The 13,125-nt window shown below is 33.6% G+C and overlaps 1 protein-coding gene across 2 annotated transcripts; it reads right to left on the reverse strand.

Annotated features, from left to right (window-relative positions):
• Positions 1 to 291: 291 nt before the first annotated feature.
• Positions 292 to 10,852, reverse strand: LOC144850778 (uncharacterized). 2 transcript variants are annotated; one of them, XM_078708222.1, is made up of 20 exons: positions 10,745 to 10,852; positions 9,568 to 9,724; positions 8,822 to 9,385; positions 8,326 to 8,483; positions 8,056 to 8,179; positions 7,713 to 7,846; positions 6,868 to 7,526; positions 6,572 to 6,732; positions 6,084 to 6,195; positions 5,638 to 5,787; positions 4,840 to 5,321; positions 4,523 to 4,645; positions 4,020 to 4,104; positions 3,766 to 3,905; positions 3,552 to 3,647; positions 3,047 to 3,235; positions 2,623 to 2,832; positions 2,304 to 2,416; positions 1,868 to 1,970; positions 292 to 1,580 (listed from the first exon to the last, which is right to left on the reverse strand). In XM_078708222.1, exons 2-20 carry the CDS (start codon positions 9,646 to 9,648, stop codon positions 1,302 to 1,304), a joined length of 3,963 nt encoding a protein of 1,320 aa, XP_078564348.1. In that variant the 5' UTR covers positions 9,649 to 9,724; positions 10,745 to 10,852; the 3' UTR covers positions 292 to 1,301. The 2 variants fall into 2 exon arrangements, with proteins under 2 accessions (XP_078564348.1, XP_078564340.1); XM_078708214.1 differs by having other exon boundaries at positions 6,572 to 6,735.
• Positions 10,853 to 13,125: the final 2,273 nt, after the last annotated feature.

Below are 13,125 nucleotides of genomic sequence, written 5' to 3' on the forward strand. Positions count from 1 at the left end.
TATATTTGACGCAGCTTCACTCGGTGTAGAGACCAGAAGCACAAGCTTATATTAAGTCTTTCAGATTTTTTTTCAAGCCTACACATTACTTTTTCTGTTTTCTCTTTCCTCTACTTTCTCAGACTTGAGATATAATAGCCTCTAGCTATAACTAAACATACGTTTTAGTATAATCGTATATATACTATTCTGTTTGTCATTAAAAAAATCTGTCATTGTGTGTGTCGTCTGTGTACTGAGTCATGAACTGCTGTAAGTTTAGAAAAAAAACACCACAACAAATATGCAATAACAATTTTTTTAGTTGCATGTCACACACAAATACATTAAGTACAAATTAAAAGATTTTTACATTACACTCTGGTCTATGAGACAAAGTAAGAAACACTACAAAACATTGAACTTAAGTACACACACTACAATATTAGCACATACTTCATGATATATAAACAAAAGGATTGATTGCAACAATCATGGTTAAAGGGGCACACTATAAAAGTAGCACTTTTAAAACATTTAAATTGCTAGTATCTGTACAATACAACATTTATGAAAGAAATCATGTATCAACAACTGAATGAAAGAAGACGACTCAGAGCTTCTTCCTCAGCTTTTAAACATAAACATTTAAGATATTATAAAATGGGTGGGTTTACTGGACAAAGTTTTGAGTTTTTTTTTTATTTTCAAGGCATTGACTTGATGTTGTCATCAGAATATTTAAGAAATATGTATATTTTCATCATCAATCATGGTTAAAGGGGCACACTATAAAAGTAGCACTTTTAAAACATTTAAATTGCTAGTATCTGTACAATACAACATTTATGAAAGAAATCATGTATCAACAACTGAATGAAAGAACCAAGTCATCAGGTCAGATGAATAACGTAACACAGGTGGTCAAGATGTTTTTCATGCATTTTTTGAAACATATTTCCTGACCATACCATCCAGAATAATAAACGAGGCAATATCAATAGATATTTAAAAAAAAAGTCTTAAGCAACATCTTTTTCTTCTTATTTTGGTAGGATAGGATAGACAGATGCCTTTTTTACTCAAGCTCCTGTGAATACTGTTCCGGCGAGCTCTCATATGGGAGCTTCAAAGTGCTGGAGAACGGAGCGGTGTAAATGGTTCCTTTGCTTTCTTACTTTTTTGGTTATTTTAGGCTTGGATTACTTTTGTGTGTAAAGCGCTTAGAAACATTGTATTAGGCACTATATAAGTCTACCATTATTATTATATAAATATATATTATATATATAATATTACACAAATTTCAACTCAATAAGTTGTTAAGATGCAGGTTCCACTGGTTTATCAGCGGGTGGTTTCCGTCCAGCAGGCCTTCTCTGTTTCTTCTTGGTTGATGCTAACTTTTTCTCATACGTTTTTCTAGGCCAGTGAACATAGTACGAGAACACCCATGGGCGCGTCGTCCCTTGAGTTCGTCGAACGTTGTTCAAATGTGCAAAGTGCTCTCGGTTCGCCTCCCGTCTTCTCATGGCCCAGATTTTCTGACCTTCTAATTTTTTCAGGACTCTAGCACGTGCTTCTTCTTCTGCTTTTTTAATCTAAGTTTTAAGAATGAGAAAGAAAACAATTCATTTATTAATTTGCGGCTAATCATTACAGATTATATAAAAAAATAATTAGGCCTACTTTTTTCATAATTATACATTCAACAATATCAGTGAAGTTGGGTAGGTACAGCAAAACTTTTTTCTGGATATTCATTTAGGTATCACAAACTTTACTGTGAGTACAATACACTATTTGTACTGATATTCAAATATTACAGATACAGTTCAACTAACATAAGTACCGCCAAACTTTATAATAGATTAAATGGTAACAATACCTGTAGAAGTCGTTGCCTTTCAATTTCTCTTAGTCTTTCTTTTTCAAGTTCTTCTAATCGTCTTTTTTCTTCTTCTTCTTCTTTAATACGCTGCTGTTCTAACCTACATAACAAAATATAAATTATAGTAATAACATAATTATTTGATACATAATATAAGCTATTTTATCATAGTTTACAATACTGTATACAGTTTCATTATGGCTACAAATACTGCATCTAGTATCTGCCTCAGACGTATTGGCCCATGCCTTTCCTCTGGTCAAGGTGAGCACTGGCCGGGAGAAGCCCTTGGTCAATGTTAGGACCAATTAATTGCTTTAAAACAGTCCTGGCTTAGTTTCATCCATCATTCAGATAAATGTAAGACTAATTGACATTGTCGTTCACGACAGACGTCGGCCATAAACAAACAAAAACTACCATGAATGCTTACCTAATGAGTTCTTCCTTTTCTTTTTGTTTTTCTGCTTCAATGGCGGCCATTTTCATTCTCTCTTCTGCTTCTCTGCGTTCCTTTACTAGACGACTCAGAGCTTCTTCCTCAGCCTTTAAACATAAATATTTAAGATATTATAAAATGGGTGGGTTTACTGGACAAAGTTTTGAGTTTTTTTTTTTATTTTCAAGGCATTGACTTGATGTTGTCATCAGAATATTTAAGAAATATGTATATTTTTAAATTCTTTACATTTGAATAAATATGAGCGGTATTCTTGCAAAAAAGATTACAATCAAATAAAAATCAACATTACCTCTTTCTCCAGTTCTCTTATTCGCTCTTCCTCTTCTTCCATTTTTTGTTTTTCCTCCTCTTCTTGTCGTTCCATCTCTTCCCTCTCTTCTCTCTCCCTTTCTTCTCTTTCCCATTCCATTTCTCTTTCAAGTTCTTTCTGTCTGATTATATCCTCAACTGAAGCTAGTTTATCTTTCATTTCTTGCTCTCTTTTTCTAGCAGCTTCTTCCTATAATAGAAGAAATCAAGTGTTACATATTTTTACATATTAATATTACATTAAAATTAATCAATTTGTTTCACACTACATTAAACCTACAATTTTCTTTCTCCTACAGTGTTTAATTTCTTGCTTTCAACTTTGTCAAGGTGGCTATAACTTAAAATACAACTTTTGTTTTTATTTATTTATTCATCATTACATTATTACACTACATTATTACCATTTTCTTTCTTTCTTCTCTCTGTTTATTTCTCTCTTCTTTCTTTCGTTCCATCTCTGCTTTTCTTTTAGCTTCTCTTTCTTCTCTTGCCACCTTCCTTGATTCTAGCAGCATTAGTCTAGCCTGTTCCTCAGCTTCCTTTGCTGATTCTGCTTCTCTTAGTGCATCCTGCATCTCTTCCTCCATTTCCTGGAAATCAAACGTACTTATCAACAAAATGTTTACGATTTTCCATCTATACCTCAAATAAATCATTTCGATAAAAACACCATCTCACCAGTGACGTAAAGCAGAGGCCCGTTTTTAGCCTTTTTCGACATATTTTAATGCCTGTATTTTCCTCAGGACATTGCTCAGGGACCCCATAAGCTCCGGAGCCCCTGGGTTTAGTCAGTGAGCACTCATAGCTGTTAGGCCACTGCATCTTACTGAAGAAAGTAAATCATCAAAGAACACTAAAAATAATAGTTTGTTTAAAAATATGGAAGTCTACAACATTGCTTACAATCTTATTCCTTTTTTCTTCATCCTCTAATCTTCTTTTTTTTTCTTCTTCTGCCTTTTTCTTTGCCTTTAACGCTTTTGCTTCTTCCTCTTTCAACTAAAGAAAACAACAAGTCAATAATTATTGTCTTCAAACAACATAAAAACTAAACTTGAATCACCTAAATCGCTAGCTAACTACCAGTCAGCTCCCCAGTTAGTAGAAATTCACTTACTTTCTTTTCTCTCCTTCGTAATTCTCTCAACTCTTCTCTTTCTTTCAGAATTTGTTTCTTGCTCTTTTTCTTGCCTTTATTACTTTCTTTCACTACATTTTTAATCGTCTCATCATCGGTATCAAAGTTTACGGTGGTTTCTGCAAAAAAAGAATTGAAAGAACAATAATTCAAACAAGATTTCCGATATATATTAAATTCAATATAAAAGATAAAGTGATTTAATTACAAAGTAGAAAGAGTTACTACTGTACCTTCTTGCTTGACATTTCCAGCTTGTTTCTGGTCATCTGATTCTGGCACCTCAATCAAACCCTGTTCCTTCAACTCTTTTTCCAACTAAAAAAAAAAAATCAGTAAAATTACATACAGTACAGCATTATTAGCAAACCAACAAAGGGTCGTCCCCTTAAACTATGGGTTGCATTGAGAAAATGTCCTATTACATAAAACATGACTAAAGCTCTGTCTACACTATCAAACTTTATGTGACAAAAAGTTTGATGTCCCCATATATGGATACATATCACTACCATATTGGGGCACATCAAACTTCTTTTGTCAAACTAGTTTCATAGTGTAGACAGAGCTACTCTGAGTAGAAGGGTGTCCACTGAGTAGGAGGATGTACCCTGAGTAGTAGGGTGTCCCAAATGGCGGTTTCCACTAAATAAAGAGCATTGAGAAAAATGTCCTATGACATAAAATATGACTAATACTGGATTTGAACCCAGTCAGTTGTAGAACAGTTACCAACCTCCTCCTGAATCATCTTTTCAATTTCATCAGTACTAGGTTCTTCATACGTTTCTGTCAACAAGCTGTCATTTAAGTCAGGCCCGCCAATCACTTTTGGTTTATTCACTTCAATATTTGGTTTCTTAAAAAATAATAAATATTTTTTACATACATCATTAAAATCATCAGAAAAACAGTAGCTTTTACTGTTTTAAGTGATCATTATATTTGTAAACACAATAACAAAACCTTGTATAGCTCAGCATTCAATAGAATTGTTTAACTTTTAGCACAATTTGCAACCAAAGAGAGTGTACTCATTTATAAGAAACTTACTGATCTATTTGTGATTGACTTCAGTGAGAATAAATCCAGATCTTCCGCTGGAGTACTCTTGATACTTGCTGATGCTTGTTTCTTTGGTGGGGTTCCAGCATGTACTGGCGTTGTAACTTCCTTTAATATTGAAGTAGTGTTCTTTGTGGCTGGAGGCTTTGGGGTTAATGGAGCTGACTGCTGTGTCTGAATGGTTGGTGGCAGCAGCTTTGCTGAAGGTATTCTTGGTGGCGGCAGCTTTGCTGAAGGTATTCTTGGTGGCGGTGGCTTTGGTTCAGATATTTTGATAAACTGTTTGGATTTTTCGTCTCTTTTAAGAGGTGTTTTTATCCGTGATTCAACATCATCTGATGGTGTTTCCTTTCTCTCGTAGACATTCTCAGGTGGATGTGGCATCAATGAGGGTCTTTGCATTGCAGATTCAGAAGACTTACTAGACGCTGACGTCAAAGATTGACGATCTGTTTTTGTAAGAGAATTTTCTAAAAAAGAAAACAAAATTCTGTTCAGTAAACAAAAATAAAAAAGTGAAAAAAACTTTTTGCTTTATTTATTTATCTCAATAAAGTACACAAGCATAACAAATAAGATAGCTGGGCACTACAAAACTAAACTACAGTACTACTACTGTAATAATTAATCTATATCTACTACTACTACTGAAATACTTGCTCTATATTTTAGTAGGAAAAATATTTATGTTACAGAAACATAACATTTTTCATTAATCCATACAAACATTATTCAAATTAGTTTAAATAATGAACTAAATACTGTAACCAAATTAAACTTTCCTACCTGATGTGACAATATCTGACTGATGCTCTGTAAGATGTCCAGGCTTTTGAGCAAGTTCTGTATTGGTTTGATGGACTGTTTCTATTTTTCCTCTGTCAAGATTTTCTTCACCTGCCTGTTGTAATGCTGCTGCTTCATCATCTAAGCCGTCTGAAATTAAAAATGAATCTTTTATTATTATTACTAATTACTTATGTAAATGAGATCTATGATAGAATATAAAAGAAACCATACAGTTGAAACTGATTTCCTTAACGAGTCTTACATAAGCGAATCACATAGGAAATTACCCTTTAATGAATATCAATATTTTATTATTTGCACTGAAAAGTCAACTTTTTTAGAATTATATCATAAAAACTATTTATATTTTTAAAAAATTGCCATTTAATTATTTTTTCTTCTTTGTTCGTTATTAATCCTTTAAGTCAATAGATTTTACATACATATGCTTTTTAACTGTTCCTCATTAAAATCAGATTCTAAAACAGAACTGGCACTTGCTGGAAAGTTCACTGACCTAACACTGTGCCGGGATGACCCAGAGGTCAGGGGTCTCTGCAAAATAAAGAAAAAAAGAACAATTAGAACTAATTAATGAATTGTATCTAATTAGAACAATGAAACCTGTAGTAAATACAATGCTGCAGTTAATTAATAATTTTGTTTAGCATGTAATAGCTACTGTAAAGCTCTGTCTACACATCAAACTTCATGTGACAAAAAAAATGTGATGTGCTTATATATGGACATGGTGATGTCATATCACTACCATATTTTGGTACATCACACTTTTTTTGTCAACCTAGTTTGATAGTGTAGACAGAACTTTCGTGTACTAACTATGGTGTTATGAAGAATACAAATTCATTAACACTATTACATGTTTTAGTCATTATTTCTCTGAAAATAGCAAAACAAAACTCTGACTTACTACTTTCTCCTTAGTTGGTGTTGAACTAATACTATCCATTGCTGGTTGACATGTCGATTCTTCAGTAGCATTAAAATTAAATGACAGTGCTCCATCTTCTGATATAGAGTCTGTCTGAATTCTGTCATTCAACTCTTTGTCATCACTTAATTGGCTTAGTACTGCTTTAAAAAAAAACAATGAGCATGTCTAACCATTATTTGAATTATATAAAGTAAATACATATCTATCAATAATAACTATACTTTATTTACTTATCGATTAACCAATTCATTCATTCTTGATAATATTTTTACCTGAATTCTGCTCATTCTCTGACAACAATGTGTGATCCTCCCCATCATCATTTATCACACTAGTTGTTGTAGAACCTGGTGTCTTTGACCTCTGTGCAGATGACCTCCGTGATTTTCTGGATAACCGACTACCGTGACCATCTGCAGTCTCCTCAACCTCATCAGTAACATGTTCTCCAACATCCGCATAATGATGGGAATTTTTTCTACTTCCTGTTAGACTGATCTCAACTGACATGATGTCGTTATAAGTACTTTCTTCTAAATCATTTTGAGAATCCTTGATTGAATCATTGTCATTATCAGTATCACCACCATCATCTGTATGTCTACTACTACCTCGCATATCTGCAATATCATCACCTCCTTCCTCACCAAGTTCATCACCACACTGCATGTCAGCTGTATCACCATCAGCGACTCCAATACCACATTGCATGATGTCAGATCCATGAATAGATTCTACAGACTTTTGTCTCATTACATGCTTTCTATCTCCTCCTTCTGCGCCTGCCGTTTCATCAACACCCTCTGTTACATCATCCCCTTCCTGCGAGTATGGCGCAATCAGAGCCCGGCCTAAATAGTTTGCAGATTTCAGAGATGCTGTAAGTTTTGCACATGATAAAGGTGTTGATGTTCTTGTTGAGGAAACAGACCTAAAAACAAAACAATTTCAAACAATTACAGAGGAAAAACAATGACAAATGGGACACACACTATCACATAATAAAAGATATACCTTAGATTTACCTTATTTATAGAGGGCGACCCTAAACAGCATACGCTGACATTCAAGAAGCCCACATAGATATTGCTACAAAAATAAAATAATCTAAACTTACCGACCGCTACCAAGCCTCATCATTTTATCTCCACGTGACAATGTCCTCTCTGAATTCTGTGTTGATGGACGGGAATATGCAGCCCTAGACATGGACTCAGCTAGACGACTTGCATCAGCACTAATCAGATCAGGCTGGGGACAAAACGGAAATTTTTACTTCATTCAGAAAAGAGTTTTAAAATAAGTACAGTTAATGACTCAACATATTTAATAATATTTAATTATAAAATTTACAAAACCTGACAGTCAATTTTGTTGTATTATAGTATCATTGTTGTTAAGTTAAAAGCATCTCTACTACATTGAATAAAGTTGGCATGTTTTTATTTTCTATTCTTTACCTTGCTAGTGACCTCGTCCTGCTTGGTTTTACTATCAACATTGTCAAATGCCTCATTTAATTCTTCAGCAGCTTCCATGGATGTCAGTGAATGGGCAGAGTCCCATCTCATTAAATTTCGCACCCTGTAAAAAAAAACAATATCCTATGTACAGTTTTTAAAAACCAATAGATGTACTGATCATGTTTAAATAACATAGTATAAAACTAGTATTTTATATTATGATTTTTCAACAAATACGACACACATTGTAATTGTCTAGTTACTTACACTGCTTGTTTCTGCATATCCCGCAGGTAAAACTTAAAATCTGATCCTGGTTGAACTCGATAATCTAAACATTCTTGTCCTTCCTGATCACGAATAAAACGCATGCATGTCTTGTGAAACTGCTGACTAGCTAAACTATCTAGTTCATCTGCTGTCCACTAAAAATAATCAATTTTTTATAGATATTTTAACTAACTGTACATCCATTTCAAAGACTACCTATTCTAAAGTTTTGTCTACACTATCAAACTTCATGTAACCAAAAAAATGTGATGTGCCCATATATGGACATGATGATGTCATATATATTTGGGTATATCACTACCATATTTGGGCACATCACACTTTTTTTGTAAAACTAGTTTGATAGAGTGTAGACAGAAACCTTACAAGATGTCCAACAAATTTCATTTGAAAACAAAAAACAGTGGAATTACACTTGACAGCAAATTAAGCTAAGAGATACTCAATAAAATAAGTGAATACTGTGACTTACTTCTACGTCACCGTACTCTAAAACAGACGTGCACAGCTTCTTAAGCGTTCCTAGTGATAGCGATAAATTACTAATATCTTTTTTGGGTTTACGATGCGATGTACGACATCTGCCTTCTTTGGTAAATTTAATTTTTGAGGGCGCTGTAAATAGCACCATTGCACCTTTTCTTGTTATATAAGTCTTTGGTAATTGCATTTCTCCATTTGGTTTGATTGTAAATTTAGTTGATGCCGCGGGAGCACTCTTAGTTCGTATATGATTTTGAACACAGTTATGATTTGTTCGACATTCTGGACTTGATTTCCATCGTGGGGATGACGGTGACGATTGTTCGCGGGAAGGCTGTGTCATCGGAGCATTAGATTGTATATCTTCTGCAACTGTTCTTGGATCGTCATGTTTACGTGATTTAGACGACTTTATTCTCTCTGCTTCTGCAATTATTGTCTTGATAACCAAATGGTCTGATTTTGTTCTAATTGGAAACTTGACTGTTTTCTGTTTGTAGAAACTTTGTTCTTCACTGCCCAAGTACTGTGGTAAAATTGGTTTGGTAACACCCTAAACAAAATGATAAAAAAGGCTGATTTTAGTTGTAAATTTTTATATCTTTGTTTAACTTTCAAGAAGGAAAAATACAGGAATTAACTAAAAAAACTATAAAAATGTTATTTAAAATTATATCATCCTTGGTATACCAGTATTTCATATGAAAATATCATTATCTACAGTCCTGTAATTACCTTTAACACTACCCCATCCTCTCGTTGCAAACTGCCATCCCACGATCCATAGCCCTTTGCCAATGTACTCAACCGAGGCATGTCAGCAGGTCTGTCACCAACCCTTATCAACAAACACCTGTCCGTTTACATAGTAAGTGCATTATTGTCTGAGAATCTATGGAAACAAAAATTAAATTTAGTGCAATTTACTTAGTAATGTCAAATTAATTCAGACTAAGTTATAAGATATAATTTAGGTGCATAAAAAATATCGATTGTAAATAATGCATGTAAATATTATTATTAAGAACAGTCTTCTGGAATTGGTAAAAAGTTTATTTAAACATGTTGAACCATATCTAAAGTTAGTAAGTAGACAATACAGACTTATATTTAAATATCTAAGAACCCCTGTTAATACAATCAATATAGTTTAGGTGTACAATAAAGAATCGAAAATAGTTAGCACTTGAGTAATTGAAGGTTAGTAAGGTGTTTTGAAGCTTCATTGGCGGTGATCAATAATCATAGCATATGCGCTGCCTTCTTTAGGGCCTAGATATATTGATTAGATTATTCCACATTTTTAGCAACCAAAATTCTTCTTTTCTCCATGGTACTTTGTATGATCTGGCCTAGCCTAGGTAGGTCTATACTATATAATACTGTACTTAGAATGTAAACTTACGAATCAATTTCCTTCATATTCAGTCATTAATTAAAAGAAACATATGACAAATTAAATACAAAAATAGGACTGTTTTCTAGGGCCTAACAACAAAAAATTATGTTAGGTCCAGGCAATTAGTATTATTATATTAACTGTAGCCTTCTATTCTAGAGGTCTAGTTAGGCCTACTAGGCCTAGCCTACCCCTCTAGGGCCTAGGCTCTGTCTAACTACTAGTACTACCATTCTACTACTACTAGCTAGGCTATAAAGACTAGCCCTAGGCTATCACCGTTGTTTACAATGTGCAGACTAGTCAGCCAGGCCTAGCCTTGGCCCTGACCTACTATAATTTGTATAGCCTTTATAGGCCCAAGGCCCTAGGCTAGGGCCTAGGCCTAGCTAGCCTAGCTAGTTAGGGCCCCTCTAGCTAACTAAAACTCTAAGCCAAAAGCCTAGTTAATAAGCCTAATTAATAACGGTAGCTCTCCTAGCGGCCTACATTACATATTAAAGTTAAACTTACTTAGGCCTACTATTTATTTACAAATAAAAAAGTATCATTTCGTCGGTGTGATATACTTGATTGATTTCCTTTCCATTTTTTTTTTCAAAACTAAACTTTGAAAGAGCGTGGCGGAGGTTCAGGGACGATTCGGCCCTGAGACGATTCGGCCCGGGACTATTCGGCCCACTTTTGGTGAGACGATTCGGCCCACTTTTGGGCCGAATCGTCTCACTTTGTGGGCCGAAACGTCTCACTTTAGACCAAATTCATATTTATTTTTTTTGGTATTTATCCAGTTTTTAAAGGTGTTTAACAATCCGTATTTATTGATATTGACAAAGTTGATATAATATATATAATAAATTACTAAAAAAACGTAATTTTATATTCAATTTATTACTTTGAAAACCTTGTTTATTTCGTGCATTCGCCAAGCGGCGTAACTTGTTTACATCGTTCGCGTGACTAAAAAATGATTATTTTCGACAATGTTTTCAAAATGTTTGCTTTATTGCATCTTTATCCCTAGTAGTGCTACCCCATAGTCTCTCTGAAAATAAAGTTTGGGGAGAAAAGCTTATTTTATGCTTATAAATGCATATCAAAGCCGATAAATGTAAGTGTGCCGAATCGTCTCAGGGCCGAATCGTCCCGGGCCGAATAGTCCCGGGCCGAATCGTCCCAGGGCCGAATCGTCCCGGGCCGAATCGTCTCAGGGCCGAATCGTCCCGTTACCCGTGGCGGATATGCACAGTGCCCTAGTAACAAATTAGGATTACTACATTTTGTAGAGGGGCTTACAGTAAGGAACCCTTTAGCTACATATAGGTATATGACTAATATATTTACATATCTTCGGAATTGTATAAAAATAGTGATTTTTTGAATTTTTATAGTTACAAAGTATTGCTTAAATAAGTCTAATCTATTTTATATTGAGAAATATGTAATTAATACCCACACGACAGAATAGAATAGTCTTCAAATCAATCATCCATGTCACAAAAATTAACCTTCGACCTTTTCGGGACAGCTATTTTTTTCTTTAGGAATAAAACATAATAAGCACAAAATGGTAAGTTAAATCCTATTAAATCGTCGTTTATCCAAAATTTTTAGATGCACAATATTGGTGATATATAATAATTGGGTATTTTAACACAATTTAGAATTATTATTTCTATATTATATGTGTTTAATTGTATGTGTTACTGGTTGAGAGTAATGTCTGAGAAACGTAATATGCTACGTGGCGTTCAATCACTGAATAGGGGCTAGGCTAAGCCTAGCTCAATGGTGTTCCAAATGATATGCTCGGATTACAATGCTATATTACTTAACAATTATGATACCAAATTTGTTGTTAAATTGTGAATTTGTTTAATATTTATGAAATTAACTGGCCTAATATTTAATAATATTAATAATTAAATAAACTTTCATTTTTTATCATATAGGCTTCTATAGAGTCGATGACAAGGTACGTCAGTCCAGTAAATCCAACAATTTATCCATACCTGACCATCACTCTTCTTGCCATCGGAATCTTCTTTACAGCATGGTTCTTTGTGTATCCTTTATTTCTTTACTCCACGTTGTGTAAATGACTACAGTGCAAAGTTATATGCTTATTAAACGTTTTATTACAAACTCTGTATTCGAAACTGATGCACAACATAAATAATATTGTTTGTATTGTAAAATTTGATAACATAAGGTTATATTTGTTCATTTTGTAGTTAAATATACAGTCCTTAATATTTGTGCTATTTGTTCATTATTGTATAAATTGTAGTTAAATACAGCCCTTAACATTCGCCAATAGATATGAGGTCACATCAACAAAGTACACTCGTGATCTTTACAAAGAATTGCTAGTGTCTCTAGTCGCTAGTTTGTTTATGGGTTTTGGCGTTCTCTTTCTATTGTTATGGGTTGGAATTTATGTATAACCTGCAATAATGGCAAAAAAGGTAGGTACAAATAAATAATGTTTGCCAGCTTTACTGATCATTATAGTTGTACTAATTTAGTGTGAATAAAATAAATTGCATTAAAAAAAAAATGTTTATTTTTCACTTCAGACATATTGGACAAGACCACTGAACTCTCCTGACAATGAAACACCATTTTACAAATGGAATTGGAAAAAATAAATTTGACTTTAATACTGTTATTTCATTATTTTATTTAACATTTTTGGCTGTTTAGAATTTGTGATCATTTTCACAACATTGTAGTTTGGGCAATACTGGATCATGGTTAAAATTTCTTAAATGTTGTGTATATGTATGAAAGTGAGGAAGAAAAATAAAAACAAATTTAAATTACATATTTTATCATGTGGTTGTTTGTATTGAATACTTTTAACAAGTGAGTCATAAAGAAAGATGCAAACA

Source organism: Antedon bifida, chromosome 1 (genome assembly GCF_963402885.1).
Source record: "Antedon bifida chromosome 1, ecAntBifi1.1, whole genome shotgun sequence".
In the NCBI taxonomy this organism is placed as follows: Eukaryota; Metazoa; Echinodermata; class Crinoidea; order Comatulida; family Antedonidae; genus Antedon; species Antedon bifida.

Coding starts and splice junctions, on each gene's coding strand:
- LOC144850778 (XM_078708214.1), bottom strand. CDS start 9,648: ATGCCTCGGTTGAGTACATTGGCAAAGGGCTATGGATCGTGGGATGGC. Junction 7,847..8,055: donor AGGACGAGGTCACTAGCAAG/GTAAAGAATAGA, acceptor TTTTGTCCCCAG/CCTGATCTGATTAGTGCTGA. Junction 5,322..5,637: donor GTCAGATATTGTCACATCAG/GTAGGAAAGTTT, acceptor TTTCTTTTTTAG/AAAATTCTCTTACAAAAACA.